This window comes from Bombus bifarius, unplaced genomic scaffold (assembly GCF_011952205.1).
Source record: "Bombus bifarius isolate JDL3187 unplaced genomic scaffold, Bbif_JDL3187 scf7180000007992, whole genome shotgun sequence".
Classification (NCBI taxonomy): Eukaryota; Metazoa; Arthropoda; class Insecta; order Hymenoptera; family Apidae; genus Bombus; species Bombus bifarius.
In genome coordinates, this window is record NW_022884373.1 from 1,570,089 (window position 1) to 1,590,998 (window position 20,910).

The window sequence follows — 20,910 nt, forward strand, 5'->3', positions numbered from 1 at the left end:
TCCGTTATAACGAGACGCGATAAAGTGCACGCGTACCGAGCGAACATTCAAAGTCGATTTTCTCGAAAACAAAGCCTCGAACGAAAAATTTTTATTCTATATTTTCGACTTCTTTTTTCGCGTAGAATCACCCCCTTTCCGCTTGTACCACCAGTTACCAACCACCCTGTATACAGTTAGAATAATTTAGAGTTTGATCTTCTATAATATATTAAGTTTTATTCATTTTGTGCTTTTTCTTCTTTTTCGAAAAATTGTAAGATTAAGTAGGAACTTCTCGATGGATATAGCTTAATATTTGGAGTGACTCTGTTTGCACATTTTAACGTTAGCTTGAATTTAGAGTGTCTTCCTCTATAGCAAACGAGTGGCAAAGCGTATTCTGGTATTTAATTCTGAAAATTGTTGATATCTATTTATTGCAGAATATCGATACGTTACAATAGTTTATTATTGGCTGTAACACCAATTGTTTAGAAATCATAGGAAGACACTATTCTTTTGTGAATACTCGCGTGAGTCTTTCATAGAAATATACAGGCAGAATTGCAGGATATTCTAAAAGGATAGAAACAAAATAAAACAGAAACACAGATCTAAGATGATTCTTCTGTCACTTATCGATTGACAATTCATTCATCGCCAAAAATTTCAGCCAATTACACACTGTTGTATTGCACAAAGTACAAAAATATACTGTTTCGTTCATTAAGAATCATGAGATTAAATTCCCTTTTTAAAATTTTGTATCAATCTTTTCCTAACTGACCTCAAACTCAAAGTATCTGAAAAAATGAAATTCTAAAGAAGAAGAAAAGTAAGAATTCTTCTGTAAGAAATTTGGAAAATTCCATTTTCTCATACCACTTGGATTGTAACACAGTGGCGTAGAATCACCCCTTTTCCGCTTGTACCACCAGTTAACAACCACCCTGTATACTTCAGTATACATATTAGGTTGTTCGAAAAGTTCCTCTCGTTTAATAAGGAAACAATAGACTTACAATGTTTTTTGTTTTATATTAGTTTATTGAATTATGCACGAATATAATATATAACGAAATACATGATATCTAATTCAATAAAATAATATAAAACAGAAATTGTTATCCATCTATTATCATCTTATGAAACAAGAAAGAAACTTTTCGGACGACCTAATACATAACACGTAATACTACTTTTTATAAATTTCTCCACGTGTCTGTCCATACGACAAACTCACTGTCCTTCCAATCTTCAACCCTTTGCAACATTGGCAAATCATCTTAACCACGCTGGACACCCAGTATAGCCACGTCCTTGTCTTCGCGAGCATTGGGTGCGGTTGGGTGGCGTTGCTCAGCGGCTCGCGACTCTGCACGATGCACGATCGAAAGAAATATGGTTGCCAAAGTAATAACCGTATCCGTAAATAACAACCGTTGCGTCTGGCCAGACGATGCAGATCCTCGCGAGATCCTTTGCGATAATTAACCTTCGATATGATGTATTATCGCGTCGCCATCATAACCGTCTTCTGTGCTCGAGTTTTTTCCCTTGCGTTAATTAGAGCGGTGCTCGATTAACCAGCGAATTACCGCTACTTACGTGAACGTATCAATCAAAGTGTGAGAAGGAAAACCAAGATCCACATAGTTACTTATTGGATCTTTCAATGTTCGATGATGAATCATTGGAGAAGAGTCTTTGCGGCTTTTGGAGCGATAGCTCGAATAGGAGGAGCACGATCGTCTTGTCGTGTTGTTTTTACCAGAGTCGGAGTAATAATTGGAGAGAGAAACGATGGTCGAGAAGATTGAAGGTCTTGAGACGAAGATCCGAGGAATTTGTTTAATAAGACGTAATTACGGTGCAAGGAGGAATGTAAAAGGAGGAATTGGTTTTACTTAAATTTTAGTCTTAGAATAATAAAGATTAGCTTGCAGAGGCGTTGATAACGATTAGAACGTTCAATTGAATTTTCAATGGCGAATAATTACTAATAAATCTCAGCCATTATCGTAATTACCAAAGTAACGTTAATTAACTCGACGGAAGATCCAAGAGTTACACAAAGTGCCATTACTCAGTTGAAAACCTTGACAGCAAACTCGCATCAACAAGCGTACTTCAGCAGATACCTTTATCTTAATTTGATCTGTCTGATATATCAAATATATGTATACAGGTTGCCAGGTGTAACTACTGATCTACATTCGTGCTTATAACCAAAGCACGAGTTAGGGGAGTGACTTGTACACACGCTATATGTGCAGAATAATGGCCGTATAACGTAAGTACAGTGGCTACAAAAAGTATCTCTACGTGCTTATTTTCCAACGAAGAGTTTTTGCCTCGATCCTCGCATTTTCATGGTACGACATTTTTGTAATCTATGAAAATGTACAAACGTTACAAACACTTGCGAACGTAATTAGCAACTGTCATTAGCCGATAAGATACTTCGCTACAAATTAGAACTTTAAATCTTTCTTAAGCCTGCTACTAAGTTCTTTCCATTATTTTCGATACAATTACATTTGTCCAATGTTGCAAAATATCTTCGCCATTCGAACGAAATACGAGGAAGATCCATACGCGTTTGCTTGTTTCAATTTTATTTGAAATATCTTCCTGCAACATCGCAAATACTTTCTCTTTTCTAACACGAGAGTAAGATTGAGAAACAAAAGTTGAAAGATCGTAGCAGGATTAAATTTCGCTGCGAACTTTCCAACAACCGGGCGCGACATCCTGCCATAAATAATGTCCAACAAAATGCGAAAGCGCGAGGTGAAGGAGAATCTTAAGAAATGGCCATTTTTGCGTCTCCTTGGCGGACGAAAAATCCTTGCGGGAAATGAAAAAGCATCAGCCAGAAGAAATCTATCCGTTTATCCAGCTACGGAATAATCGTTCATCGGTATCCGCGCGATCATCCTTCGCAAACTCTGCTGACAAATCGATGGAAGTTTGAAACCGAGCAAATAACGCGAGAACGATAGCCAACAGCGGCGTCCAAATTTCGATCGATTTACCAGCAGAATATTCACCGAATTATTTCGTCGACGTATTGGTAAATTCTTCGATTGCTGCCACCTTTTTTTCATCTTCGCGCTCGTCTTTCTCAACCATTCCATCGCGTTTCGGCTAAATTGCATTTGCAGTTTCTCGAGAGATGCTCTCAAACGTGGATCTTTCGTGCTGCAGAAGTTTTTCTTTTTTCGTTCGCCAGGAGATTGAAAAATGGCCATTTTTCGACGTGCTGTTTCCAACGACGAGAATGCGACAGCCGAGTGCTTACGTGCACGTACCAAAGATACACGAGGGACAGGAGCGAGCAGTAATTAAGCGATCGTGGGGTGGTGCATCGATTATCTCGGTTAAAGAGCAGCGTGAACGAGAAACGCGGCGATAATAATTCCAGCTGAATCACCGTGACAATCTTACACCGATTCGAATCCAACCTACGTCTCTTTACTCTTATCACAATATACGTACGTTCGTGACAATCCTTCGTGTAGCAGCCGCCATTGATAAGATCGATGCTCCTTTTCTCTCTCGCGTAATATAGCGACGAATCTTTCGAGATTTCACGTCGTCCCGCGTCTTATCGCCGCTACACGGGCTACCCTTTTCGCGATTACATTACCGCGAGCCTGTGTTGCCGATCGAAACCGATTGCCCCTGGCTGGAAAGCTGTGCCGTTGCAAGGCAGCCGTAACTGCACCTGACTTGCAGAATAATTGCCTGGAACGCGATACGATCTACTTAGACTCGTTCTCTTTCCTTCTTGTCCGTGAATCGTCGTTCATTTTAACGCGGCAGCCTTTTCTCGTTCTACGTTTCCTTTCTTCGTCCCTGCCTTTTTCCCTTTTTTCCTTTTCTTTCGCTCGTCGTTTCTTCAGTTTGTTTGTTTCTCTTCTTTCTGCTTTTTTTCTTCTTAATTGGCCAAGCGGCTCGAGAGCGATTCTCTTCCTCCTCTTCTCTTTCTTTTTTTAATTGGCCGGCCGATTTGAAATTCAATCGAGGGATCGAGCGTGGTCGTGGGCTCGATAGCTTTATGGCTGCACGTACGGGGATGGTAATTAGTTGCAGGGGGGGGGGGCATCGCTGGAAATTAAGAAAATAAAGGATACGACCGGGGAAACGAGCCGGGGCACGCGCGTTTCTTTTCGCCGAGCGCGTGGTTACCAACTTTTCGGATGTCCAGTCCCCCCGCCTTCTTCGCTCGCCCGTCTCCCAACGATGATTCCTTCGAAGATCCTTCGACACGGTCCACTGATCTCAGAAAGCCAGCTTCTTTTACTCGTTTCTTACACTTGTAAGTAGATTCATATTCAATCGTCAAGAAGCTAATTAACTGCATTTCGTTGATTCGACGCGAGGAGATAAATCGGCCGAAGGTTAAACGATAATAAAAAAATATTTCTGCTCAAGACTCGATACGTTTAGAGCGTTAGAAATAGTCAACAACCTTACAGTACGATGTGTGTTTCTTTTTAATCGTAGGGAGCAGCGACTTTGTCCAATATTCAGATCGCTATCGATCAGAGTACGAGACATCGATCCATGTACAGAAAAAGAAAGAGAAGAAACGTTCTTGCACCTTGAGGTCACAAGACGACAAATGACAGGACCGTGTCGTGAACACGTCTGCTTAATATTCCACCCCTCGAGCTCGTCGTGTTTCGTTCGTCGTAATTCGTGGCGGTGAGACCGATACAAACGCGTCTGTCGATTCTATGCAAATCAGACGATTTCTACCGATCGATGTTTCGGTGTGCCAGATATCAAAGCGTGACGTTACTATTTCTGAAGGACTCGCCGTGATCAGAGCATGATTCGACCGATAGTTGGAATATTTTCCGACAGACGGTCCGGCTTATGGCACTTTAATACGCCTTCCGATAAAAATATACCTCGCCTCGTGCGCGACGAGCGTCTCGTTAGATCGTAACATGGGAAATATTCGATTTTTAATCGAATTTCGAATGTCATGGCCACCTAATGACAAAATCCGCAATCACTTAGTTGCCAACCCACTACAAAAAGAGACGTTTGTACACGCGAGAGGTAAAAATCTTAGACGTACGTGAAAGAGAAAACTCTGGATTTTAAAACGATACGTGAAGATAGAACTATTCGTTAAGAAGAGGAAAAGGAAGATTAGATTAAATCGATAAAGCGAATTTAGGCATGTAGTTGCTGTGTCAGAGAAATTGACTCGTTAGAATCTTAAAAAATATACACGTGCGTACGTGTAAAGCGAGTAATTCTCGATTTTATAGCAATGCGTAAAACGATACGAACAAATCTGCTTGCTAACAGAAAGAGGAAGCTCCAGAGAATCGATACGATATTAAATTAAACATTTTGAAAATAATAGGAACTTGTTGATAAGGAGGAAGACTTCGACAATTGATAAACCGAAATTAGACTTTTATATGTAATTCTAATGTTAAAGAAATTAGCATGATTCTTAAATATACTAACATAAGTCAATACCCAAGATAAATACAAAGATATTCGAGGAGATTTCGAAAACTGATACAATGAAATTATATATACGATACAATAATAAACTTGAGATACGTATTTGCATGTTCTAGAATTGAGGGTTAATCCTGGATCAACCAAAACCATGCTATCTCCATTTATATCGTAAGCCTCTTTTTATTTAGAAAAAAAAAAAAGAAGAAGGAGAAGAAGATTGTTCTCGTCCGATCAGACCAGGGACCACGATGATATTTCGGTTTCACGAAGGTTTCCTGGTGGGTCGCGTGACAACGTTGGGTCGCGTCACCTCATGGTAACGAGCGCTTATTTATCCGACTCGCGATCTGCCGGACCACCGCGACGAAAACTGGTTTCTCTCGATGAATGAACGAAGAGGATACGCGCGCCGCGATCGTGCACCGGTTTCGTCCACCACGTTCCATCGCGAAAACCGTAACCAATCCGACCTGCTTTTCGTTAAATAACCCGGTCACGTTTCGAGGTGTCCTGATTCGAAGGATGAAACGTTGCGCGAAAGGGTTGAAAGATAAGACAATTTGATTCAGCGTTTGTTGCAATTGCAATGGATACAGAACACGAGCAAAGAGATGGAACTTAAAATGGAAATTTTGCTCGCGCTGTGTAGATGTGGCGACTCTTGACGAGTCAGCCGCTACGCTAGAATCGAAAAAGAAATGATAGAAAATTTATATAAAAGGCGAAACATAAAAGAGTCGATTCAGCCATGAAATAGAAATCTCTCAGATTTATTATATAGCTAAATTATTAATCGATCGTACGATCACTGTATTTGTCTCTTGTAAAGTCGATTTCAAGTTTTACCAAGATTTATCTTTTGCTGTGAAACCGTAAGAGGAAATATCTATAAATATATAATTAGTAATTAGTGAAAGACAATTTCTGTCGTCGATTAAAAAAAGGTTGGATTCTGAAAGGGACGAAGAATTTTATCGCGAATTATTTTGATTACTTTTGTGTTCGTCCTTGATCCGGATCCATTATCGTTTTAGATTCTGGCACAGGACAAAATCGCGATTTCCACGGGAGGAACAGGTTCTAAAATATTTTCTCACGTGTATCTGTGTGGTGGTTGAATCGTCGTTTGTTCATTGTGCCGGCAAACAAGCGCGCATTGTCGCATCGGAGCGCGACCGTGAATTGTGTCATTGTGGGGCGTTACGCGGGCAACGCGACGCTTGTGTCGCATGTGGGCTCATTCTAATGTAAAAGCCTGATTTTACGGTTCATTGTCGCGCGATGAGAAACGAGCCACTCTATGTTGTACGCCGATTAAAGCCAGAGGAACGAAGTATGGAAATTGACTGTCCGAGCTATGCGTAGTACACTTAGGTTTTGTTCTTTCCAGATACATATTTCAATCACGTAAAAGAAAAAATTGATGGTTTATGGCGAAGCTGTGCATATAACGAATCGAACAAGGTGGAATTTTTATGAATTTCCCGAATTACGAATAAATTTTCCATCGGATCTTTCAGCTCGTATCTCGCATTTTATTACACGACGATTTATAGCGATCGTGACTGAAATACGATTCTAATCGATGGAATATTTCAAAATTAACTACATCGTGTCTCAGCTCTTTGCCAACGCTGAAAGAACACGAACAACAAAATATCAGGAAATTTAGTGGAATTCTAAAAAATCTAAACATTGTATTATACCCAATCTTTTTGTCGTCTCTTTACCAATTGGTAAAACAACATTGCACCCTTGAATGGAAGAGAAATATCCTAAAACACCAAAGATCTCAACTCCCAACTCGACTGTTCCTTCTCTCTTGCTTCCATCTTCGGACTCCGCAAGAACCGTCAAAAATTCCCCAAGCCAATATCTATATACTTAGATATATTTGCTTGCTTCTCAAAGAACTCGAGTGTTCGACTCCAACGACTTCCTCATAAACTTTCTACGCTTTCAAGCCAACGTACTCGAGCTTATCCAAACGTCGAGAGACACGCGAAGCTGACTTCCTACGACAAGAACGTTCGAAGGCAAGAACAAAAGCCTATTACAAGTCGAGGGATCGTTGGTGAAATTGCACGTGGCGTTAAATCATAGGCTGGAACGGTGCGTGAAGCACGGTAAAGAGGCAGGCGTGCGTGAAGGAGAGCGTTTGACAGCGTTAGAAAGATCGCCGCGACAAATGATCTCCGTCTCACGGAGCGGCTATCTCTGTGGCCGAGGCTACCAACCTTCGTTTCCTCTGCTTGTAAACGGCTTGTCGTCCGCTGACAACAGTATTTGTCTCTGCAGCCCCGATCGGCCAGATTTATACCCGTCGGGCAGACGGCACTACCTATATACGGGGTGTTCGTTTTATCCTATCCAACAGCAAAAAGTCAGCGCTTCTTTTTTCATCGTTGAAGGAACGCTCGTGCGGCGACAATTTAGATCTATCGATCGTTCGAGCATTCTTCGTGGCAGACATGGGTATTTATTGTTAATGGGATGTCGCGTTTAGAGATGGTCGAGCGTGTGAAGTATCGCAGCCTTTGACACTCGGATCGAATGACACACGTTTTGTTTCAACAGAGTTTGATTTTCAGGAGTTTACTGATACTGGCAGACGATTCATGGCGATATTGTAATACATGTACTGTACACGAGCTGTTCGTTTTAATTGGAATTTTTATCTTCTATCGTTACATGTTTCTACCACGACGATTTAGGTTCTTCGATTCTTTAAGAATTTAATAGCATAAATGGGTATCTGTTGTTAATAGGATGTGGCGTTTCGATCGAATAGAGTTCGATTTTGGGAAATTTAGCAATTCTAACGGGTGATTGTATTACATGTGGCGATATCACGTTACGTGTACTGTATACGGGCTGTTCGTTTTAATTGGAATTTTTCATCTTTTATCGTTGCACGTTTCTACCACGACGATTTAGGTTCTTCGATTCTTTAAGAATTTAATAGCATAAATGGGTATCTGTTGTTAATAGGATGTGGCGTTTCGATCGAATAGAGTTCGATTTTGGGAAATTTAGCAATTCTAACGGGTGATTGTATTATAATACATGTGGCGATATCACGTTACGTGTACTGTATACGGGCTGTTCGTTTTAATTGGAATTTTTCATCTTTTATCGTTGCACGTTTCTACCACGACGATTTAGGTTCATCGATTCTTTAGGAATTTGATAGCGCGTACGGGTATTTATTGTTAATGGAGCGTCGCGTTTAGAGATGATCGATCAAGGATTGGAAATGTTGGAATAGTATTTGAAATTTGGATCGAGTAGGACAGGTTTTGGCTAAATGGAAATCGATTGTTAGGAATTTAGTAATTCTAAGAGATAATTGTTCCAAGTTATACAGAATTTCACTAATTCTCAGAATGAGAAAAAATACGTTAAACACAGTACAGATCCCGTAATTTTGTGATCTTCATTTTGCAAAAGATCACCAAAGAAATACTCTTACATTATATAATTATTAAAATTACCAAGTCGTAGTGGTATCTTAAACTCGTAATTATTTTAGCAGAAAATTTGCAAACCACATACCTTGTCAATTCTATTATTCGCCATTGAAAAACATAGTAAAAGAGCAAGAACAACTAAAATAAATCCGATAGAAGGAAGTTATCTTCGTATAAAAATTAAAATCTTCCAACTAAATTGACTTAATATAAGATCATTGAGGGTTGCTAGCTTTCTGCATAACTTGGCTCAATTATGGCAATGTTATATATTATACGAATATACGGGTCTGTTCGCTTTAACGTATCGGATAGCCAGAATTTGTTCTCTTTTATTCTTAGAGATTTCTACGACGACGATTCAACCGTATCGATTCTTCAAGTATTTAATGGTAGACGTGAATATTTATCGTTAATTTGATGTTGTATTTAGAGATGGTCAAACATCTGAAATATTCGAGTGTCTAAAATGTTGATCGAGTAAGAATTTCATTGTCAAGGGACAAATCAGGCAGACTGTTATTTTAATAAACGTCGTCGAACATCCCATCTGCCACGTTCTTTCTTCGTATTCGAGCTTCTTAATAATTTTATGGAAATTAGCGTTACAGTATGTGTATGACGTTAGTCGAAGGATGTGACGAGTACGTGACGCACAATGGCGAATGAACTCCACCAGGAAGCGTTTTGCATGCCTCTAAAGGAAACCTCGAGGTAATCGCTTACAACACTGCTAAATTAGGTATTGATTGTTTACGACATTGCTTCGAGCAAATCGCGCAGGATACAGTAAATCTGCTCACTGAATAAATTAAAGCTTTCAACCTTCCTCGTTTGTTAGAACGTGAGATAATAAACGTTCCGTGTATCCGCATTATTATCCACGTATAAAATTATATCAAATGTATATTTGTATGTATTGTATGTATGTATATTTACGTACAGGCGCAAAATCTGAATAAAATTGTTGCAGATGGAATTTATTTACAACTTGCTTCGAGAACCAAAATTCGCATCCACACTATTTTCATCAAGGAAATTTTATAATTTCGTTTGTAATTAAATAATCACAGAGATGTACCGAATTTTACAATGCCAGTCGAAAGATTCTTTTGCTAAGATCGACGTAAATAGCGCTAACGATAAAAACTAATCAATTCACTGCATTGTCGTATTTTCTGTATTTTCTATACCTTCTGACAAAAAGCTAATGTAAACCGTGCTGTGCGCACTCGACTAATAAACACTCGGCTCTTTTTAGGAGAAAAGAACAAACAATAAAAATAACGCAGCTCAAGCTGAACATTATAGAGACAAGAAATACACCCTGTATAAGAAAAGAGCACGGAACGAATAGTAGCGAAACGGACACAGAGGGTTTCATCTCAATTGGCGATAATACAGCAGTCGAGTGAAAGCTTGACCATATCACGATCCGTTAGAGCGAGAATTTTTCTCTACTGTCGGTGGTCCTCGGCAAAACGTTACGCTTGATTAACATGAAACGCCCACCGTGAGCTCCCTGTGCGTCTTATCGTAAGCCAGTTCGCGAAGTCACGGCCCGATTAAGCTAAATTCTTTCGACAAGCGGCCAACCACGTCGATTATCTCTCAGACGTCGGCAGAAAAGAACGTGAACACCGTTGGCGCGGCTTTGTTTTACGAGACACCGTTTACGAGGGGAAAGTGGGTGTTTCAGGAGGAGACTTGTGGGACACTATCAGAGGAAATAAGTTACGTACTGAGATCTATTTGTTATAGCAAAGTTGCCGCGTACTGTTTAATTGACTGCCACGCCAAAATCACATGTTTCACTCAGGACGCCACGAGAGTATATTTTTTTTATTCGAAGCATATAATGGCAAAATAATAATAAATTGACGATGTAAGACAACATTCTTCCCCAATGGACCGTTTATCTTGTTGGTGGTCACGGGTAACCATCATGGCGGCCTGGTAACAGCTGATAGCGACATATTATAACGAGGCTTCGTTTATTTCAACAAACCATTCGCATTCGTTGTTTCGTCGTAAATAAAACGTGCAGAATATATGGTTGAAACGTGTGGAAGATATTAGTAAACGGTATTTGCTCGTTCTATATATAATAGTAAGGTATGTGCACACTTCTAACCTCAATTATATGATTATAAAGCAGCATTTACGATTATTTTCTAAGCTGTGTTCATAATAATATTCGTAGATTACCTCTCAAAGATATGGACGCGAACACAGTGCACCGTTAGATGCAAGATTTGCTCTCATTTTTTTTTTTTTTTTTATTGATGTTCTAATAAAAATGTTTAATCGTTCAATGGGGCACTTTTTATTTCAAGGTATCTTCTATTTATCGGTTATATTCAAAATGCCCTAGCTATCGATTTTCGTTCAATTTTTACAATTGTAAGAAGTTGAAACCAATGACCACCGTGGCAGTCAAAGTGTTAAAAGAATAATTTAAAACCAGCTAATCACTGAATTTCAAATGCTACGCGATGAACATAGGCTGGAAATGTGTGATCGTATTTTGAGCTCGATAACAGTCGACGAATAGGATATATGAGTTTGCGTCTTTAATAATTGTGAAAAAAGGAGAGTGAAATCATTTTGAGGGATTTAACGTTTCTATGCCAATGATCTACGATACGATAGGATAATTTAACGTTGAAAATAATTTTAAACGAACCGATCGCTAAACTGCGAATGCTATGTGATGAGAAAATGAAACAGAAATATACGAAGATATTTTTAATAGTTGAAAGAAGGAGATGGGAATTCATCATTTCGAAGGATTCGACGTTTCTATGCCAATGATTTACGGTACGATAAGATAATTTCAAATTGAAAATAGTTTTAAACGAACCGATCGCTAAACTGAAAATGCTACGATGAGAAAAATGAAATAGAAATATACAAAGATATTTTGAGCTAGCTGAAAGTTAACATTAATTATCAGACTTGTATACGTTCGCGTCTTTAGTAACCGTAAAAAGAGGAAATAGAAATCCATCATTTCGAAGGATTTGACGTTTATACGCCAATGATTTACGATACGATAAGATAATTTCAAATTGAAAATAATTTTAAACGAACCGATCGCTAAACTGAGGATGCTACGATGAGAAAAATGAAATAGAAATATACGAAGATATTTTGAGCTCGCTAAGGGTTAACATTAATTATCAAAGATATATAGGCTCGCGTCTTTAGTAATTGCAAAGAAAAGAAACTGGGATCGATCATTTTGAAGGATTTAAAATTGTGGCCTGTAAAATTGATGAGAATGCAATAGAAATATACGATCGTATTTTATGCTCGCTAAGAGCTAACATTAATTATCAAAGATATATAGGTTCACATCTTTAGTAATCGTAAAAACGAAGAAACTGGAATACATCGTTTTGAAGGAGTTAGAAACATGGCGTGGAAAATTGATGGGAATGTAATAGAAACGTATGATCATATTTTGAGCCTGTTAAGAGTTAACATTAATTATCGAAGATGTATAGGTTCATATTTTTCGTAATCGCAAAAACGAGGAGACTGGAACCTGTCATTTCGAAGGAAATGTGTTCGAAATTTATATACCAACGATTTACGACATAATTAAGTAATTGATAATCGAAGTTAATTGGAAAGTTTCTTCATTGTAAGCGAATAATTTATCGATGCAACGATATCTCGTGAAAGTATCTTTTTCTCCATATTTTCTGAACGAACCTTGCATTTTTCACACGCCACTGTATATTTTCATTTTCATATTTCCGAGCTACAAGTGAAAGAACGATATACACGACGTATACGCAGAAGAATAATATCGTGTATCACGTAGTTGCACTGTTTCATCATAAAATTGCAAATTGCGTGTCAAAGCCAATTACGATGAAAATTAAATTCCACTGATTGTAATATATGTAGAATCATGAACGTAGGAAACGGTTGATAAAATTACAACGGCTTTCTTAGAAGCTGTGATAAATGTACATGAAACCTGTCATTGGTGTCAAAAATGTGAATCAGTGTACGTACGTATACACACGCACGATAGTTTTATATTTGGCCGAAAGAAGTTCATGGCGATCAAACGAAGACTTTAATCGAGTCTCTCGTGCGTGAAAATGTATAGACGTTGCACGTCAATTAGGTGTGCGATCTACAACGATTTCTCGTCGTTTAGACGCTATAAGCTAAAGCTTGGACAAATGGGTTGGCCGCTATCTAATGATTACCTAGAGGCAACGCTAACTAAATCTGAACGCCAGGCAAGAAAATTCATTTTTCCACGAGATTATTATACCACGAGGTAATGACAAAATTATCGTATTTTTATACATTTTAATCATACTCCTAAGTGTTATACATAGTACATAAAACATAATGAAACATAGATAATATAGAAAAAATATTGAAATATTATACATATTATGAACGATTAATACTAATTTAATACTATTATACCTAATTTGCAATTGACACTCCCCTAAACTTTTAACGACTATCGTATACGTTTTAACACTTCTTAATTCGTAGCCAGAAGCGTTCTAGCTTGTCACAACATTTATTTAACCACGAAGGTAAGTACGATTAGAAGTAACAGTTTTACCAGTCATCATCCAGCTAATCGACGTGAACGCGATACACGGCGCGTCGTAACGAACGTTACGAGACACAAAAAGTCCGCGTGCGTTGAAACCGTCGCCTTATCTCTGACTCGGATTCGGTTAGAATCAAACATACGATAGTCACTTGTTATTCACGTTATAGTGCCACGCCGGAATAATTTACTTATAATTCTCAATGAGAATTGATTGTAAAATTCCTCCAAATAGAAAAAAAAAGATCTCTAACTGTTGAAATTCCTGAGCGTTTCCAACGATCGGAAGCAACCACGACAAGCTAATAGAAGGAGCTATAAAGAATCCTGCTGAACAAACGTTTAAAAAGAAGACAAAAGCGGCAACGAGACAGCGATAGAAACGGCAGCAAGCCGTCGTATTGGATTTTTCTACGGTGTCCCTTGTGCCACGAATGATTCAGAATAAAAATTCGAAGAAACGGCCAAAGGTACCGAAGAAGCCGTCGTTGCCGGAAAGATCATCGACGACGTCGCGGGCCTCCCGTCGCGGAGGAAGTCCTCTAACGAACGAAACGTTCGTTGCCTCGTTCGAATAATACGCAGCAGATGCCAACCGTTCCTCTCGTCCCTTTTGCAAAGCAGAATTTTATCTCGAATTACCCGATCGGAGATTCTCGTGTAACTCGCAGTTAAGATACGCCACGCATCCGTAGAGCGGCGAATCGCCATCGATTAGCCGGCTTTTAGCCTCCCCTTACCTGATAAACGATCGATGTACTTTTCTTGTTTCACGCCGAGCAATCGGAATTAATTGGAGAGGACGTGCTCATAAGCGGCATTTTCGTTCTCTTTCCTCCTTTTCTCTTGCTCCTTTGTGTTGTTTTTTTTTTTTTTTGGTGGACTCGGGAAAGGTGGAGCATCGATGGCGATGCCGTGATGTTAGGTTATGTGGAATATTAATGGGTCATTAAGGGACAGCGTTGTTTGGTTTCGTTCGGTTCTTTCTTGCCTTCTTTCCTCCTTTTTCAAAGTCGGCAGTTTCGTGCAAGTAAACAAGTAGGTTTATTTCCATGTTTTATTAAGTACAGTTTATCTCATATTCGTTTAACCCTTCCTGTTTTGCTTAGATTTATATGATCCAATTAATTGCCTCTTTAATTCAGTCTGACTTTTTCATATCGAACTTTCCTCGAACTGGTTTTAGAACGTTCTTCCTTTTTGTCTTCTTTTCTTCTTTTCATATGCTGTATACCAGGACACGCGAACGAATTTATAGGTTTGTTGGATTTGTATCTTTGTTTATGAAGGTTGTAGCACTTGTAAAGGATGTGGTCGACGATTACCTGTATAGCATAATTGGTGTAAATTTTTCCACACGTAACAGAGGAGTTATGTCTTTCAATTTACCGTCCTCCGATATCGAACTAGATTTATAACACGGATTATACGTATTTCCAACAACGGCAGATATTATCCCAGAAACACGCGTTTTATTCAGTTTATCCGTCTTCGATTTCGATGTTTCAACGGTTAACCCTCTTTCGCAAAAGATAATCGCAGATATATTCTTCGAGAGACTCGTAACTCAGCTAAATTGAGAAATTGAGAATAGTCTAATCCCACCGAGACACTTGTAACACTCGTAAAACTTGTTGAAGATTGAAAAATAAAAGATCCACCTTCTAATCTCGAGCATAGAAGAATAATAGAAAAGAAGCTTTTCTCACCCGATTCTGTCCTCCTCTTAATTTCAATCTCAACGCTGTTCCACGGTAAAACATCGTGACGAAGATGAGCCAGTCGTGAGACGAAGCGAGCGAACGTCTCTTCGTTTCGTAAAATCGATTCCGCGAAGACGAGAAACGATTTCTGGAAAACGCTGGTGGATCAGTTACAACCGCTGCAAGTCCCCCATCCGATCGATTCTCGAACGGAACCCTACGAGCAGCATTTTCAACGAGACTTCAATGAAACCCGGGTGGCGGCGACGTTATCGCCGTTTGATCTCGTAAAAGGCCATTGTTGAATGCGTTCACGTAATTCAGGAAACGTGTACGTGTCCGTTTCGTGTCGGGCATATCATCGACGATAGTCGTTGTTCGTCGACCGTAGTAGCGTTTTCTCTCGTCCCGCGCCTCCGGGGCACCAGAATGCACCGCAGCGGAAGTACGTCGTGATTTGCCGCAGCGCCGGAAACGGCGCACGTGCGTCGTCGTTTTTGTAATTCATTCAGTCGCGTTCCGGGAACCCGTTCGGGGATGCTGTTCATTTTTCAACGGACAATGAACGTCTCCGAAATCGTCGTCGGCGGACAGTTGAGGTAATTTGTAGCGGGACGATACTCGATGGGTAACCGAAAAATTAATGGAAACGAGGTTGAAACGCGTTTGTGGAAAACAACGCGGCTGCCAAAATTCGAAAGGTTTTTGATTTTTTCGTGGAGACTGTTAGGCGTATGAATTAGAATACCGTAGGATATAATTTAAACGCGATTTCCCTTCCTACGTAGTTATTAATAATGCTAGAACATGGTTTCGCAACGTTGTCTCTATGGACGGAGATACAAGCACCGATAAACGTTGGTTAATTGTTTCTTGACTTTTGTCTCCGTCATCCGTCTGAGTGAATGGAGCGTGGAGTTGTTTTTTCAAACTAACAGGCGGCACATACAGCGTTCTCTATGGGTACACTTTCCCTTTTCGTGAATTTGGAGTACGTTCGTGAGTACATAAATTTTCTTCCCCTCCTGAAAAACTAGTTTCTTGGCATTTGCTTTTGCTGCTTTTCGCGAACACTCTCCGCATTATCTTTATGGAGAAACAGAATTAAAAGGATAGGAAGAGTTCGCGTCAAACTGAACTAAAAATGGGAATTGTGAACGGGTACAGAACTGAAGGAGAAGCTGACACACTGTAGATGAGTCGAAACGCTATGAGGGCCACAAAAGTGCTTGTCAAAAAGGTTAATCAGAATTACAGAAAATACGTTTGTTAGTATGCAAAGACTGGGATAAAAATCTTAGCTCGAATATTCGATACGTTCATTGAGCACTGAATTGTAAAGTAACTAAAAATATAGTATCATCCTATATGTGAATTTTCAAACTACTAAGAATGTGGCTTCTTCCGATTGAGTTTTAAAATTATGGAAAGCTCGTTTTTGAAAAGTTTTTACCCTCGTTCGAGGAAATCGAATGCATTTACGAAGAAGGACATCGAAATCTAGCGATTCTGTGATCGAAAATTGAGTAAGAAAAGAACAGAGATAGATTGTTAATAAACTAACAATTGCGTAGTAAAAAGAAAGAAAGGTCGTTCACCGATTAATTGCATTGTTCAGCTAGGTCAAGAGGAACGCCAACGTCGTTCAATGGCGACTAAGAGGAATTAACAGTTCGCACCTTTCGCAAGCTGACAATAAAAGTGGTCGTTCGACGCAGTGTAATCGAGCCACGCAAACATGGCGTGCGTAATGCTCGTTACAAAACGAATCACACTCGGTCTTCCCATTTATGTCGATATATCCCGACTGTGGTATGTATGATCGTCAGTGTTTGACAAATATCGTGCCTAGAAAGATCGTGTAACGGAAGAGATAATTGTTACGAGCAATAGAGACCATTTTTAAGTGAAAAATATAGGTAGAACAACAAAGGATGGGTAGAACAAAGGATGAGTCAGTCGATTTACTGGACACTTAATGGAAAATAATTCTTTTTACGTTAGTAGCATTATTGCAAAACAGCAGTAAAGAAGATTTTAAAATGAAAAGTATGAAGTGGATGACATTTACTTAATTTATTCGATGCTTAATGGAAGAATCTATTTTTAGTAACATACAGCATCAACATAAAATGAAATATACGTACATATGTAACATGGGACTAAAGTTCGATTAACCTACTTGACATTTAGTCGAAAGATTTTTTGTTCTTGATGATATAATACGCCCTTTATTATTCGTAAGAAAATCGAAGGTTATAAAAATAAAAATCAATAAGATACAGTAAAGACAAATTTTGACCATCATTGTATTAAACGTTAAAAATTTTCTGTCACACAAACTTGTATCTATAGATGTATTATTACACGTTATATATGTATGTATACAATAATTTACAATACAATAATTTAGCATGTATTGCAAACGAGACTTTCTCATGTCGGTTTCCAAAGTTTTGTTAGCAGTGCTTGTAATTTTATTGGAAATCGTTGACTCGAACTCGTCAACTTCCGACGAGATCCTGCAGCTTTAATTGATCAACTTATTTCAGTATGAATGAAGATAATTATACCCGTGGCGAAATGTTCGAAACTCGTTCTCGATGAACGGTATAAATCTCTTAGCAGTTGATTCGGATCAACCGGACTCCGATCAAGTGTAACTGAGTATGACATAACTGAGTAACCAAACATATGTTAATGCCAAGACAGGTGCCAGTTGCTTCGGGTATCAACGTTACGGATTATAGAATCGATTAGTAACTCGAGTATACGGACAAAAGATTCGTGTTTCAATCTCCGATCGAGATATTCTAGTCAAAATCCGTATGTTAAGTTTGTTTGACATAATAGCGTTACATATGTAAGTAGACTACTTAGGCGATGCTTGTTCAAAATGAATCGCTGATTTCGTTTCGATAACCGAGAGGAGAGAGTTTCTAGATTCACTGAAATGCTAAACGCAATCTAGGATTGGAAGAATTAAACGGTAACTCTATCTTGAAGTACTTAAGAGATGCTTAAGAGATGAATATTGAACATTTGAAGATACAGAAAGTATGACAGTTGCAAAATCGTTACACGCCTAATTTGAAAATCGTCCCAACGTGAAAAGTCTATTTCTCAATTTATTCATACCAAATTCCTGCTAATTCTATAACGCTCCAATGAGTCAACAACTCCGTTACATAAAAACGTGGGCACCCAAAAGCCAAAAGACTGTGTAAATTAGCTGAAATAAAAATAACCGATCTCTTCATCTACTCACGCATACATCTTTACGATATTAACAATTCTTCGCCGCGAAATTACACATAAGGCAACTACTATATAAAAGAATTATACCTCCCATACCACTCATCCTTACGTTTAACGCCAAACAAGTCCTACACGGTAAAGGACTGAATTTATTCGTACCAAGTTTCTCGTAATTTTATCGCGCACCGATAATTTTATCAATAACTCCATTACGTCGAAACGTGAACACCCAAAAGCCAAAAATTTCCTCAGATTCTCGCAGAACTAACTCAACCCCGCACCCACTCGTAGCCACCCTCGCAAATCTCTGACAAGTCGCTCACCCCACACGTGAACTATCGCACGAAGTTCGAAGTCGCAAGCACCTACTTACCCCCACTCACGTGACGCACGGGAACCCGCGCACGTGAGTCGAACCGCGTGTAGGACCGATCAATGAGTGGCCAATCAGGTTGCACGGCGCGCGAGCGTAGGGACGCGCATGCGCAGCTGCAAGTACGACACGCGGCGCGGGCCGCTGGCTGTCAGACGAAAACGTGCCACCGGCAAACAAGCATCGTGCCGTCTCAGTGGTGTGTTTCTGTTAGCTGTGTGTTGTCGCGGGTTTCTTGGCCGACGGCTGAACAACGAGACGCCCCGACACGGGGTCAAGAGACCGTGTCGCGTTCTGTCTGTCAGTCTGTCTGTCTCGCGTCGCTTCTTGTGACTCTGTCCTTGTCGCGCTCGCACAGTTTGCCCATCAATGGGCCCGCGGTTTCTGTATCTACTCGATCGCTCGTACGGGCGACGTCTGCCCAGGAAACTGTCCATTACGGGCAGCGGAGAACGCGTCTAGCGGAGTGAGGAAACAGAGAAATGTGCGTGTAGTTCTCTTTGGTTCGACATGATTTCAGCCTGTGTTTGTTAAGTATTAGTGAGACTTACCGACGTGCCGGCTACATTGCAAGTCGATCGTCGTCGATTATTGTTTGGTGGTAAGTAGACAAATTTTTAGATATAACTTCTTGGGGGTGAATTGAGGTTACGGGGACGAGAGTTCGTTGAAATTTCGGTTCTCCGATCTGTTTAATTTTAACGAATGGTAGTCGATTCTTTGTGCAAATTCGAAATATTCTGTGTTAATTCTTAGCTTCAAAAGTGTTAACAAGTATTGATAGAGAAAATATTTTTCAATAGTAGAATGATGCTTTTTTTGAAACTTAAAGGAAGCTTCTTATGGAGTATCTTTAAATTTGTCAAAAGAAATTTTTCAAGTGTTTTGATCTTAATATTCGATTCTCAAGAAACAATTTATTTCCATAAGTTATATTTTTACAAATAAACGACGTGAACAAAAAAGATTCCGAAATAGATTAAAAAAAAATAATTTATTATATGATCACGTTCCTCTACCTTCTGATTGCTCTTAATTAAATAAATAATCAATTTGGCTTTCGATCAGCTCATATATATAATTATACCATCGACTCTTACAGCGGAACAAAATAAATTTCAACGCAAACATTTCAATATGAAAACTAGAAATTTCCTTGAACGAAGCAATTTCACCGCACTTGTATCTTTCTTCTCTAAGCCCTTATTTTGATCCGATCGAAGTCAGCAGGGCGCAAAAATAAAGTTCTCTATCGAGTAAACCGAGTAAAAAGCAAAACCTCGTGTATCACGTTCGATCGGATTTATCTATCTTTACAGCTAACGAAAGGAAAAAGGAAAAACAAATTGGAAGTCGAAGCGCCGGTATTTACATTTAATTGACAGTAAGTCGATGATTTACTCGGCCGTAGCGAGCCGTAGTTGTAAAATTTCCTCGAACGCCCGGATATTCTTGTCCCTGCTACCGAGTGTTTTATTAAGCGGGCATATTGCTCGCTTCTTGCGACCAGTCAGCCGATAAGAAAGTATCAAGTGGTCTGGGAAAAAGCTGGGAGTGCCGTTAAATTAAGTCACACTTTTCCACCGGTCTTTTCCACTTGCTTGCTGTCTAACCATAACTAACTCTGAATGGTCACGTTTGATCGTGATACGATTTTATACTATTTTATATTTATATAGTCTCGTTTGTACTTGCAAATTTCCACGCCACTAAGCTGTAAGAAACGATTAGAGTGGCTGTCGAACACGAGTTATGTATCGTTTCCTTACTTTACGATTTTGCCCGCTGTGTTTATTGTATGCTTACTTTTACGATTACGACATATTAATTCTTTAGCTATGATACCTTCACAAGCGTTTGTAGTGTATCGATCAGAACAGTTTTTTTTTTTTTAGTAATATCGAGAAACGTATTTTATGTTTACATGAAATTATTAGTCGAATTTTTGAATATCGGATCATGGGATGAAAGTAATTCTACGTTATAGAGAGCATTTACGTGTAATTAAACTTGCGATATTTATGCAAATCCATA

At 39.2% G+C, this 20,910-nt stretch overlaps 1 protein-coding gene across 6 annotated transcripts in view; it reads left to right on the forward strand.

The window, feature by feature from the left end:
* Positions 1 to 20,910, forward strand: part of LOC117205543 (fibroblast growth factor receptor homolog 1-like) — a 113,636-nt gene that overhangs the window by 33,256 nt on the left and 59,470 nt on the right. Inside the window, exon 2 of one of the 6 annotated variants that reach the window (XM_033444053.1) lies at positions 5,595 to 5,646. The exons of 1 other annotated variant lie outside the window; for it this stretch is intronic. Coding sequence is in view for 2 of the 5 variants with exons in the window: in XM_033444050.1 (XP_033299941.1) it covers positions 5,792 to 5,794 (3 nt within the window). In the remaining 3 variants the exon portion in view is untranslated. 4 more of the 6 variants (XM_033444054.1, XM_033444050.1, XM_033444049.1 and 1 more) reach the window with 4 other exon arrangements.